The sequence below is a fragment of the Mus caroli genome, unplaced genomic scaffold (genome assembly GCF_978045245.1).
Source record: "Mus caroli unplaced genomic scaffold, Mus_caroli_1 scaffold_4, whole genome shotgun sequence".
In the NCBI taxonomy this organism is placed as follows: Eukaryota; Metazoa; Chordata; class Mammalia; order Rodentia; family Muridae; genus Mus; species Mus caroli.
In genome coordinates this window covers 85,863,316-85,877,501 of record NW_028227259.1, presented here as the reverse complement: position 1 = coordinate 85,877,501, position 14,186 = coordinate 85,863,316, and the positions used below count along the sequence as shown (strand labels likewise).

The window sequence follows — 14,186 nt, the reverse complement described above, 5'->3', positions numbered from 1 at the left end:
TCTATTAATTTTCTGTTAAATATTAAAAGCAAGTGCAAAAATAAACATTTAAAGATAAATATAGGTTTTCAAAAAATTGTATTAGAAGCATTTTAATTCAGTACATAATTAGACATAAGCAAAATTCTAAAAACTTGAAACACGCAACTGACTTGTTTTTCTCTTTATTTGTCAGCTGATTATTGACATTTTCATATACATTCATCAATTTTACCTTGCATAAAATCCAGGTGAAATTGGTGAAATCCAACCAGCTAATGTGAATTAACTCAATGCTCAAAATGGTAAATATAATCCAGTTATAATGAAGTGGATAGGTACATAGAGATGATATTGGAGAATTTTATACTTTTTCTTAAATTTGAAAACAATAAATATAAATTTACACAACAGCAAATCAAATCTAGTAAATTAGAAGTCAATCTTCACTGAACCTCTTCACAATATAAATCATGTTGACAATTAAAGAGAATTGTTGTCTCAGAATATTCTTGTAAAAATATTAATAAGTAATAAATAATATTTAGTAGTATTTATTTATTGTTTCTATACGTTATTTATAAATATATACTATATAATTGCCTATATAGATTTAATCATGAAGATATAAGTAAGTATAATAGTAATAATAATAATAATAATAAATGTTTGCCAGACAGATTTAAATTTACAAACATTTGTTACTCATTCTTAGGTAATGAATAATAATCCAGGACAAAACATTTAATGACCTGAATAATTTTGCATATATAATCTAAATTCAGAATATGTGAATTTATTGCAAAAAGATTGGATAATTCAAAGATAGTTTGTTTATTCATTTATAAAAATGAACAAACGTGTATGAGTATTTTATTATGATATGAATGCTGTAAGTGTATTTTATTTGTAAAGAAATTAATTATCATCTCATTATATGTCCATAACATTGTAAATTAACTCTAATTAAACTAACAGAACATAGTGCAGTCATTTATTATGTAGAATGATCAAAGGGTAAATAATGACAAGTATTCATTAATGTATATTTTAATGACAATGTGTACCTCAATTGCAGTTTTCTAATAATAATTTTTGCAAAACTTTATATTTTTCTTCATTGTTTTATGTACTATAGAATATAAAACTTTAAAATTTATTTAAAAGTTATTTTTGCTTTTGTTGGTATGTAGAATAGCCAACTAGCTGGTGAGACAATTTCAAACCATGTTGAATGGTATTACAGTGTTTCTTGATTTACTTGATTCCCTATCCCAGGAAAGGATAGCCCATTGCTTTACTATATGTTATAATTAATCCTCTTGCTCCATTTCACCTCTTTCTACTGAAATATTGTTACATAATACTTTAGGAAAAATTATCATAAGTTACATGACATTGCCATAAAATATATTTAAAGGTCAGGAGAAATAATTCTGATAAAACATTTACTTTGACCTCACTAAATGAATGCTACAGTCTATGAAGTATTTTATTGCTTGCTTTTTCAAACTTTAAATATAATGTTGACCTCTTAAATATGTATAAGAATCGTACACTCAGAGGGAAATATAAGAATAAGATCCAGGAAACAATATAGATTTTAGAATTATTCTTCTTTTGAAGTTCATGTATTTTTCATCTGCTCTAAATTTAATACACTGTATATTAATGTTTTCATGTATCTACTACAATTCTTGATTCTCTAAAATCAACCTGCTTCAAAAAGTACAAAAAGGAAAGAATCAAAATTCTAAAACAGATTGCTTTGCATTCAAAATATGTTTTTAAAATCTCATTTCAACTCCATTTACTTTCATTTTGTAAACGCAGTCATGGTTTGCAATCTTCTGAATAGGTAGCATTTCACTGACAATGGGTGTTCTCATGCCTTTCTTAGAATATTTAGTTATTAACAAACCAGAAAGAAAACAGAACTTCCTGCAGGTTTGCTAAGTATTCAAATAGTTCTTTACTCTAATGTATTTCTTCTGTCTCTAGTATCAACATTTGTTATCTATTCAGATGGGATTTCTCTCCTTGTTATGATAAAATGCAAGTAGTCTTGGAAAAGGGAGCTGTTTGTATCTAGTGGTGTTTGCCTTTTAAAAGCATAGAAATACCTCAAGCATAAAAAGCATGTACTTGATTAGGCAAGAGGATGCATAGAATCATATTCACAGCTTGTAATAAAGGCAGAGAGTTTGGGCTTGATGTATTAAGCCAGAAAGTCCAGAGAAATTTTGTATAGTGTACTAATGTAGCAAAAATAAATAAAATTATCCAGTACCTTCATCTTCAGCATGATTATGATTGGAATCAATACATATAATTTCATACTTCCTTTTTTTTTAAAGAAAAGAGCAAGTTTAAATTCAAGAGTAGCTCATTTGTTGTTTTAATCCCATCTCAAATCACCTGAAAAACTTATATTAGTAATAACCATATAGCTACATATAAGAAAACAGTGGTTAAAATTCAATTTATCTTATCCATGTAGACAAAGCATTTTTAAATAATGTGAAGTTGGAAAACTACAAAGTAAAATTAATAAAGAGTTTATAATCATTTAAATTAAAAGAAATAATTTTTTTAAAGATTTATTTATTTATTATATGTAAGTACACTGTAGCTGTCCTCAGACACTCCAGAAGAGGGCGCCAGATCTCATTACGGATGGTTGTGAGCCACCATGTGGTTGCTGGGATTTGAACTCTGGACCTTTGGAAGAGCAGTCAGGTGCTCTTACCCACTGAGCCATCTCACCAGAGACAGAGTAATGATTTAAACTAAAATCAGCAACTACTATGAGAATATCATTGTTTAAATATTTAAGCTACATAATACCAAGGCAATGTATAAAAAATTCCTGAAGAAAAGAACTCTCATAAGTAAGTTTCATTCATGCCAGTGCCTGTTCTCTACTTTCTGGGGTCTTTAAACACAATGTGTGGTGTTTAAAACTCACAAAATAATTTGTGATAATTCTATGAATTTGCAAACAATTAACATATTGTATAAACCATGATAATGGGGTGGATTCTAGAAGCAAAAGTGAAAAATCTTCCTTTGTTTGAAATCTGTTGACTAGAGTTTCTCCTCCTCCTCCTCCTCCCCCTCCCCCTCCTTCTGCTGCTACTGCTCCTCCTCCTCTTCCTCCTCCTCCTCCTCCTTTTCTCCTCCTACTTCTCCTCCTCCTCCTCTTCCTCCTCCTCCTTCCCCTTCTTCTTCTCTTCCTCTTCCTCCTCCTCTGTCTCCTCCTCTTCCTTAAAAAAGGCATAATATTGAACAAAAAAACTAAGCACATCCACTCCCACAATTCTGTTTTATACAATAGTGATTGTCAGTTTCTTATTCCATATTCATCCATAGATTAACTGAATAAAATAATAGGTTATTAAATAATTAATATCTTGAAATTATTCAGTTAAATAATCATCCTAACATTATCTTCCAATAATTAATTGTCTTATGAAGGATTTTATCAACTCACAAAATAATGATTAAATTTTCTTTAAAATTAATTCAAATGTAAACTCCATTAGAATTTCCACTTACTAGTCATAATAGCTGCATTGACTTCATATAAAGAGTAAAATCTATTTTATTTTCCAAGACCATTTAAATTCCAATCACATAAAATGACCATGATATTGTTCCTCGCGTCACTGCCACCACAATGACAATATATAAGGAATGGTTTGTTTTTAATGTTCTTCTCACATTTGTTTTTACCCATTCTTCATTTTTAGCTATGTTATCTGCTACTTACCCAACCAAACTGTTCATCATTTACCTGGTTCTGCTTCATTTGCTGTGCTTTCAACACTGGAAACCAGGCTAATGACAATGAAGAATTATTATGCCACAACCTAGAGGCTGCTCCTTATTGCAATTAACCCAGAAAGTGAACTGAAACCAACAGGGTATCTAAGTGTGATCATTGCATTAAGAGCTATGCTTTTGTATGTTAATGAACTTAGACTGTATATTAGTATTAAATCGATCTTTAGCTGCATATACAATAGGTTTATGTTAAGAAAACTACCCAGAGAACATGTTAAAAACATTGACAGACTAATAAGGATGTTGGAACCTTGTTATCAACATAGTGAGGAATATCTTTGGAATTTCTATCTCACTGTAAACAATTATTATTAGATATATGTTTTTGTAAACTTTCTTCTTGTTAATTGAAAATCTTTATTATATTTTACAGTTCTGTGAAGCCGGAAATCATTTCATCAATACAGTATTGGCTCATCCAAATCACACAGGTTAATTCTTTTATATTAATAAAGTTCTTTCAATTTATTTTATAATTAGTATGTTTTACCCCACTGTAAATCTAGAAACATGTCAGATAAACTTCAAACTAATGCAGTCCTTTCTGGTGACAAAAGTTAGGAGGGAAAATGAAGAAAATCATTAAAATAATAATTTTTATGCTTTAAAATTTTTATATTGTAGACCATGAAACTTTTCTCATATCATCCTTCATTCCATGCTTTCAACTACTTCCAGGATTCAACATCACATCTCCCTCCCAAATTCTTGCCCTCCTTTTATAATTTTTATTGTATCTATTTCTTCCAAGATAATTTTCTTTCGATTGCATTTTAGAAAAGAGGATGCTAACATTCACTAAGGATGAATTGACCACTTTTGTAGTCTCAAGGATGCAAGAAATTGAGAATTTGGAAAAGGTTTTGAGTGTGTCTCAGTTTAGCCATCCCTGCTTTCACAGAAGAGTATGGTCTTAGGGCTTTGTTTCACTTCATAGTTAATGCTGGCCCTAGCTTGGGTATTATTAGTCCTCCCATGGCAGGTTATCAGCACTCATTATAAGTTCTCTGTGACATTTTTTGAAGACAGCATAGACACTTGTTTGTCCTTGATAGGGTACCGTGACAACCAAAGAAATCATCCCACATGAGTCTGTTTTGGAAAAATCAATGAAAATTTTTTTGGAGTAACAGGCAGGCATACAAGTGAGGGGTCTTAGAGGACAGTGTGAGACTCAAGCAGATTAATCAATGGAAAACACACTCCCGCATGTATGAACTCAAAAAGCCTACAATTCTGGGTCTCACTGCAAAACTTGAAGTCTTCTCTCTGAAGAAATTGCTTACTCTTTCTATTATCTTAACCAGATGATTAGGGACTTTGAATAATTCTCAAGTCTAATCAGCAGCCTTCTCTATGTAACAAAGATGATGTCAATTCATAGAAAATAGCTATGCTACAGTTGCTATCAATAAAGTCTTAGAATCGTGCATATTTTGCTTTTAATTTTCAATTATCACCTGAAAATTTAACTATATTTAAACTATGTTAAGTATATTTACCTAAATTCCACTTAGTTCTAATCTTTATATTGAGCTTACCAAATTTGTCCATCCATCATTATTACATACAAGCATATATCACTTGTGAACATCTCTGAGTTCAGGGAAAGAACTTATTTCGGAAAGTAAGATGGAGAATGGTAAAAGAATAAATCAGGCATCACACAGAAATACACAGACACACCCAAACACAGAAAACTTGCCATATTCCTTTAATAAAAACTATAATAATTGTAACTTGAGAAAGCAATAATGGAGAATGTATCAATTTGGTAGCACCTAAACTTACATATTATTATAATCAACAGCAACTCTCTCTCTTTTTCTCTCTCTCTCTTTCTCTCTCTCTCTCTCTATATATATATATATGTAAATCTAGAAACATGTCAGATAAACTTCAAACTAATGCAGTCCTTTCTGGTGACAAAAGTTAGGAGGGAAAATGAAGAAAATCATTAAAATAATAATTTTTATGCTTTAAAATGTTTATATTGTAGATGATATATATATACATCATTACCAATATAATTATATATATTTTACAAGACATAGTGCTGCGGACTGGACTCAGTCTGTCCAGGGGAATCAGGATTTCGGTACTCAGGTGGGCAAGGAATTGGCAAAAAGTAGAGACTGACACAGAGAGAGTGCTGTATCTGAATATCTGAATATCTCAAAGTGAGCATCAGACGTATAGAAGAAAACAAAGACGTTAGGTGACACATCAGCCAAGGTATATTGAAGTTATCTGACACAAAACAGCGAAATGAATACATAAAGCCTGGCAGGAAGCAGGCAGTAGTTACAACTGAGATAAAAGGTGGCTTTTTCTAAAGTCAGCCATTATAGGAGCCAGGTGAAAGGGCTAAAATGCTCAGGTGCAGTACTAGTCTATTACATAACCTGCCACCAGGGTCCCTTAGTAAATGTCTAATTATGCTATTCCTCTGGGCCTAGTGAAAGACATGCTCCAGGGAAGTTTGCTTGTGCTAACCTTTTCACGAACAATACAATACTCTAGTTCTTCCTTAAACCACAACCTGATCTTTTTCTTAAACCATTGTAAACTCCTGTATATGGGAGTGACTCAGCTGTTATTCTAAGTGATTTTGTGGGGGACTTTCTTCTATTAAGTAATGCAGTCTGCCATACATAACTGTAATAAGAATTCTAAACTTAGTTTGCTAAGCTTGCCCTGAAATTTCTAACTCTATATAGTAGATAGTAATGCCTGATTTCTTTCACTATCTCTCAATACTGGAGGCAATTTGTCTGAATAGGTAACATTCTTACTGAATTCCAAGCCCAGGGCCAGCTCAAGGACTGTCTAGGACATTGGTGAAGTCCAGCAAACAAAGTTCAACCTAATTTAGGTATTTGACAAAACATTCCTTGGAGGCACCTATAATAAAACAATACTGAAAGAAAGCACAAAGATCCATTCACTGACTAACACAAGGACAAGTTTTGAGAATTTGTGCTACAAGATGCCAAGGCTCCAGGAGACTGAGTTTCTATGACACTTTTTGCCTCAGGACTGCGTCCAAGCTTTTGAGCCTGACACACAGACTTCACTGGAGTGGTTGTAGCAACATAGTCATCATGTAATCTTCAAACAGGTCGTTAAGCACTTGATCAATATTCCATGCTCATGAACTAAACATTCTTTACCTAGAGGCATTTCTCAAATTATCTCATGTGCATTTCTTACCTCAGAAATGCAATGATTTCTCATTGAATTAGCTTCCTCCATAAACTTTCTTTTGACTATATGGTCATCATACAAAGTGTTTACACAAGTTTTCTAAGAGAATCAGCAAAGTGCTCATTCTTGTCATAAAATGAGGCATAAAGAAATCTCCATGATATTTCATATATATCTCTCCTGTCATTTCAACCACAGTTATATTATTGAATACAGCATACTGACACTTTATGATGACCTTACACTTGTAACTAAATGAGATTATATGATTTGCTTTCTAATTAAATTTTGCTACAGAAATAATACAGTGATTTTGTAACTCACATTTTCTTTTCCAAGTGTCACATCTCAAAGTTCAACTTGAAGTCATTATAAATTTATTTTCCAAAATGTTCCCTGAGAAAAATTTACTAGGAGGAAATTAATGAAAATCAAGTGATAGTGTGAGAAATAGAAGTTATAAGTAGTAGTTCTGAAGCCTAAGCTGCAATAATGTTTGTGACATTTCTGAGTATTAACTATACTGATTCAGGATAATCCTCAAGATACTATCAGATTCATCTGATATAAATGACATCCTTATCAAGTTCCCTTTGGGTTTTCACTTATTTAATAGAGAGTTTTGAGGTACTTATAATTTCAAGCACATAGACTTTGACACTGGTAGAATGGAAAAAGCCATGGAATGAGCATTGCATGGTTTATAGTTTAAGAAGAAAAGGCTGTTGCAGCTGTTGCCTAGTACTGAATAATTACAATTACCATTTAATTCCTTAAATAGTGTATTATATGTATGCATCCCATCATTTTACATCAACGTAGATGTAGAAATATTAGAAAATGACAGCTATTCCCTCTGAGTTAAAAGATCATAACATTTGAAATGGATTTTTCTGATAAATTTATAAAATCAGTTGCTATGAATAGATGACTTTGCATGTGTTACACGATTGTACTCAAATATTTAGTATTACATAATTGTATTTGCAATAAATCGACATTTTTTTTTTCTTTCCCAAAGGTAGCAATGCCTGTTTCCCAAGTCCAAATTACAACCCCTTTACATGGTTGTTTTTCCTGGTTTCCTGTCCTAACTATACCTATGAGGTATGGAATTTACATACGCGAATAATGAACTGCATTGTAAACATAATGAGCCCACAACTTTGTGCTTTGAACATATTATGTGCAATCAATAGATAAAGGTTTTCTAAAGATATTGACAGATATAATAATATTTTACCTAAATATATGTATATTTAAGGAATTTGCAAGTCTTATATGACAGATTGAGATATTTTCAAATTTTAAGTTTAGCAAATATTTTAAAATATTTGCTCTTTTCTTCTATGAATGTTGTGATATTTTGTGGTCTTTATGGCTTTCATGTGTAAAAGTTATTATGTGTAATTGTTTCATATACATAACATTTCTATAGTTTTGAGTTTTCAGATTTCTTACTTAAGATCACAAGTGATGACATATCTAGATGAGCCAGAGGTGTCTGTTAACTTTGGGGATTTCTATTTAACAGATCGGATCTTGGATTAGTTTCACAGTCATGACCCAGACACTTCCAGGTAATCTTAATGTTTATTGATAATTAATCAACATGATTACACCTATATAAGAAATAGCCTTTGAAAAAAATTACTGTCACTGATGTTTAACTATTTTATGATGTATGCATTTTTATGTTGATAGTGATTTTTAGCATTAAAATACTGAATTTTTTAATTATTTGTTCCTATATAACTGAAATTTAATTCAAAGTTGGAAATACAATTGAAATGTATTTGTGGATTGTGTATATAATTAGAAGCTACCAATTGTCTGCATATCTTTTAAATTTGACCTGGTTAGTGTTGACTTTGCAATCATGAAAACTTGATATTTTAACACATATAAGAGGAATATTGTTCACCTGAATGATATACTTAAAGAAATATCAGTTATAATTTATCATTAACTTAGTACATATATAAGGTTTGTAAATAGTTATATGCATATAGAAGTTTATTAAAACATGAATTCTTTCAGAAATTTTTGAGAAGGTATTATGTAAGTTGTTTTTATAGATCTTTTGTTTATTTATTCTTTGAATAGATTTTGTACTTCTAATATTTTAAGCCATAGATAAAAGGACCTTAATAGGGAACCATGAAACATTTGAGAAATGTTTTCTATTAGAAATTATTTTTTAGTGTTTCAAATAGAATTCCTTCTTTCTACAGGATTATAATATTGTGATTGTTTTGTTGTTTTTTTCAGTTGGTATTTTCACAATCTTAATGACCATCCAGATGTCTCTGTGGGCACGAAAGAAGCATAAAATATATCGGAAGAAGTTCAACTCATATGTTCATAGGAAATCAGCCATAATTCCACTCATATTATAAGTAAATATAGCTATTCTAATCTGAGCAAGAAGTGCAGAATATAAATTCACTCAAAAAGGCTTAGAGAGTGATTACCTATTATAATGCAACAATTGGTTAATAACAATATTCTAATGAAATTGAAAGGAGATTTCACTAAATTTCTGTTATGAAGTAGAGGTAATAAAAAGCAGGAATTAATCTAAGCATGAGGACTCATTGCTGATTACCAGCATATTGAAAGTTGAGTCAGGAGGATTGCCTTGAGTGAGAGTCCCTACAAGTTTATGATGGAAAGACATTAGTACAATGAGAATGAGAAAAATAAAGCAGATATTATCAATACAAATATTAAAATAGCATTAAATTATTTGCAAGAGCTTGATCTCAAAATAGTCTTATTGCCTTAATATGTCATAGCAGTATTATATAGGGTAATTAATTGAATTAGCAGGCTTCTGGGCTGGCCTACTGGATTGGTGCTTAGTATTTTCATGTTCTTCTCAGAACTTTCCATATTCTATTTACGTCTTAGAAACATCCATTATTATTCCCTTAGACTTTGTGGCATCTTTATTTTTGTTTTTTGTTATTGAAATGTTTCCAGTTTTACATTGTTTGACACTCAAAATAGCAACCCAAACACTATTACCTCCCTGCAGGAAACTGCAGACCCCAGACTTTCAAAACATTAATAATTTGCATTGTTATTCCTCAAATTTATTCTTTTAAAATTTATATGAATGCATTATAGACAGACACATCTTGGCTTAGATAAAGAAAAGATGGCCTAGTTTATATGACTATAAAGAATGTATAGGTACTAATGAAAACCAATTAGATTCAAGTAATGTAAATAATACTAAGATTACTTCATACATTGTTGTTTTATCCTATGGCTACATGGAACATACGGGATAAATATCTGATCTGAAATACCCAGTCAATCACACAATTTGCAAGTACATAAAATGGTGGTGAATTATGTATGTCCAATGACACTTTCATGGACTAATTTAGCTCTTAGTCTGTTGATCTATTTTTGTATTTCATATATAGAAAAAAGAGTGAGTTTGGTATGGTTTTGTGAAGAAAAAAGTACTATTTGAGACAAGACCAGATTGGTTCCTGATATCACAGTAAAACATACTACTGCCTCATTACTTCAAAGTCCATACAAAAGAAAGAAAAACAAAACAAAAGAGATACACTCTCAAGTAGAAGTAGAAGTAAGAAAAAAAAAAAACCTGAGCATCTTTCAGTTTCCATATATTAAAGAAATGCTTGACAAACCATAGCTTTTCACATTCTGTTTAAAGGTTGTTGAAAATAGTAGTTTGTGGATTAGAACTCAAACTTTTGATGACTGGGTTTGTTAGACATCATAAAATTGGAAATAAATCGAATGCATTTAGAAGGAACAGTACAGATACTCTACTAAAACAATAGGGTTTATGCATATGTGCTTAGAATTAGATGTTATCCTGAAATTCCAAAAATGTAATGGTTTCAAAATGCCACAATTTAGGTCAAATATAATTATATAATGTACCTAGAGAGATAAGCATAAAAAAAACAAGGTCTTGAAGCATCAGCTGAAACTTTAGCCGGTATCATTTAATACACAAATTATACTTGCAGTATAATTGGTTATGCTTGCTTGCTTGTCTTTTTTTTTTTTTTTTGATAAACAATTTTATTCTATATATTCCTCTCCAAACTCTCCTGTCCATACCCACAACTCTTTGCCTATTCTTTCCCTCACCCCTCTCTCAGAATTGTGATCTGCTGACTTGTGGGTTTTGCCTCATCTCTGTGAGCTCACATTATAAGCCTGATGAGTTTGAAGACACTGTTTCCTTTGAGTTCTCTCTCATTTCTGGGCTCTTACAATCTTTCCATCTCCTCATTATCATAGGTGTCTAAGTCTTAAGGAAGGGGGTTTATTTAAGTTATAGCTTATATCTATATTAAAATGCTGTCTCTAAAATGTAAGCCAAGTTATAAAATTCCTGATTTTGTTTGTGTGTTGACATTTGCTAGGAATGAATCAAAAATTTAAGATGTTTCAGCTCAAATTATAATTACTGGTCTCAGTTCAGGTCAAAATTCAGCTATTTGTTTTTGTCAATTATAGCAATTTTGCTCCTGAAATAAAAGTTTCTCTTGAATTAATAATGATGATTCTTCTATTTATATTGTTTACAACAAAAAAGTCAAAAAATCCTCTGGTTTTCTCAATATGTTCGAAGAGAATATAGCAAATGTTGCTTTACAGGTTCAATTAAAGTTACTTGTACCTTAGATAACTTGTACCATCTATGTATAACAATAATAATTAAAAATCAAGTTTCTAAAGGCTGTTTAAAAGTTAATATTTTGTTCAGACTCATATAGAACTTTATAATTACCCTTGGTTTCAAGGAGCCTCAGTATAGAAAGTTCCAAAGACAGTATTTCTTGTTAATAGGCACACTTAATTTTTGAAATACTTTTCAGTGATGATGCATGAAAACTGTAAAATGACACTTGGAATTATTTACAAAATCAACGTACAATTAACTTAGAGTGACTTTTGCCAGAGAAAAAGAGTATCTATTCTTGAATTGACCAAGAAACAAAGACCTCTAATATGGTGCCAAAATAAAGTAAAATTTGTATAATATATTAAAAGGAATCAAGATAATAACAAAATTGATTTCTTTTCTTTGGGGTCATTACATCACTCTACCAGCTTGGAAAGATGTGTGGTTTCTCAGAAGAATGCTGAAATTTCAATTTTGCTCTATAATTAATTCCCTACTTGTTATAACATCTCCATATGGTACAATTTTCACAGTAATTGACTAAACGTGTAAACATTTATATAGACAAGACTAAGGTAACCCCATAGGCATCTATACAGTGGAAGAGAGGGTCACTGTGAGAAAGCTTATAATGCTATACATGAGCCCATATACAATGAAAAGCTATCCACTTGAGTAGACTCACAGTGCCAACACTCAAGAGTCTTGGCTACTTAAGATAGCCTATATGCCTATAGTTATACTTGTGATAATAGGAAGAGACATTTTCTAAAAATAAATTCATACATATATACAAACACACAGAACTGGTTCACAGCCTAACTCAACTGCTTTCTTAAAATATGTTTGGTTTTTTTTTCATGCTGTACTGTAATTTGATTTTATGCTGCCATATTTACAAATTATTAATTTTTATTGTATGATATTTTCAAGAATGAGTTATATAAATCAATTCACTGTAAACTCAGTCACCAACATGCATTGGCATTGCAGTGAGGAAAGAAGTCAAAGCACTTCCAGTTTAAACCATAGTCAAGCCTACATTTTATTCTCTACTTCTGTGTCTCCTACCTGTTGATTGAGTCTACCTCCTGTGTGTCTGTTGTATGCTTATGAATCTGAGTCTGCCTGAAGACTGTTTTGTATTGAGGATCCATCATCTGTTCCTGTGTCTTTGCCTTGAGTGAAAGGTTTTTGGAGTATATTTATTGAACACATCAGAAAGCTTCACATCGGGGAAGAAATGAAGGATACTCTAGATAAAAACTCAACAAGTAAGTTTCAAATGTGTTAGTCCCCCAAAAAGGAAGTCAGGAATAATAGAACATCCATTTTGTAATAAAATAATAAATAAAATATCTTTCTTAGTTTTTCTATATATTTGTTTCATATGTTTTATGTTGATCTCCAACATGTTGTAAAGGAAAACATTAACAATCCTTTTCTATCGCAGAACTTCTAAGGATAAAGTTTTATGCTACTTATATTTTAATTCAATAACTGTATACTACTACCATAGATTCCAACCATTATAATTTTATTATACTTTAAAACCCTAAAGAATTAGCTCAGTAAAATCATAAACAAAATAAAAATAAAGTTCAACTAAATTTTAAACATTTTAATTTGTTACTACTTATGGCTATATTCATATATGTGCATATTCAAATGAATGTGTCTTGGGAAAAAAAAGAATCTAAACAACTCTATGAAACGTAGGTTAAAAACAAGACAAAGAGATATAAATGTATGCTACTCAAGGATATCAACAGCTCTCTGAAAATAAATTAATAGTCTACTTGTTCCCATCTAACACATACAGAAGTAACTAGTTTGCCTTGCTTTTGGGGGGGGGGTGTATTCTTTGTTTGTTTCTTTGTTTGAGAAGCTCCTTATTACATAACTGAGATTCCATTCTGTCTATGTATGCCAGGCTGTTCTCAAACTCGTGGGGGTTTCACCTTAAAATATACTTTTCCTTTGTTTCTGACGGCTATCTTCTACAAAGAGATATGGAAATTTAATCTAGTAACCAAATTATCACTAATTTTGACAGCTAAATTTTCTGAATTACTCATGTATTCATTTAGAATATAGCATGGATTAATATTTGAAAACTCAGGTACAAATACAAAATTCTACACATATTTATTAGAATGTAATAACATTTTGATATATTTAATAGTCCCTTTTAAACAGCACAATTTATTATACTTAAGTTTTACTTTGTGATTTAGTATACTTGGAATTAAAGATTTTTAAAATTTGTTTTAATGTATGAATACGTGTGTGTGTGTGTGTGTGTGTGTGTGTGTGTATACATGAGAGAACATGTGGGCGTTGGTTTCTTCTTCTATGTGGTCTTCAGGGCTTATCGCATGATCTCATATTTTGTGATAAGCTCTTTTAACAATGAACCACATCATTGGCACAAATATGGTTTGTAATTAAGGTAAATGTTCACAAATGA

The 14,186-nt window shown here is 31.0% G+C and overlaps 1 protein-coding gene across 3 annotated transcripts in view; it reads left to right on the top strand.

Annotated features, from left to right (window-relative positions):
- Positions 1-13,276, top strand: part of Tecrl (trans-2,3-enoyl-CoA reductase like) — a 90,625-nt gene extending 77,349 nt beyond the window's left edge. For 2 of the 3 annotated variants that reach the window (XM_029477523.2, XM_029477524.2), the window contains 4 exons: positions 4,199-4,256; positions 8,054-8,139; positions 8,567-8,612; positions 9,304-13,276. In XM_029477523.2, the coding sequence (XP_029333383.1) occupies positions 4,199-4,256; positions 8,054-8,139; positions 8,567-8,612; positions 9,304-9,431 (318 nt within the window). In that variant the 3' untranslated portion in view covers positions 9,432-13,276. The remainder of the gene's footprint in view (positions 1-4,198; positions 4,257-8,053; positions 8,140-8,566; positions 8,613-9,303) is intronic. The other variant, XM_021163921.3, reaches the window with a different exon arrangement.
- The last annotated feature ends 910 nt before the right edge of the window (positions 13,277-14,186 follow it).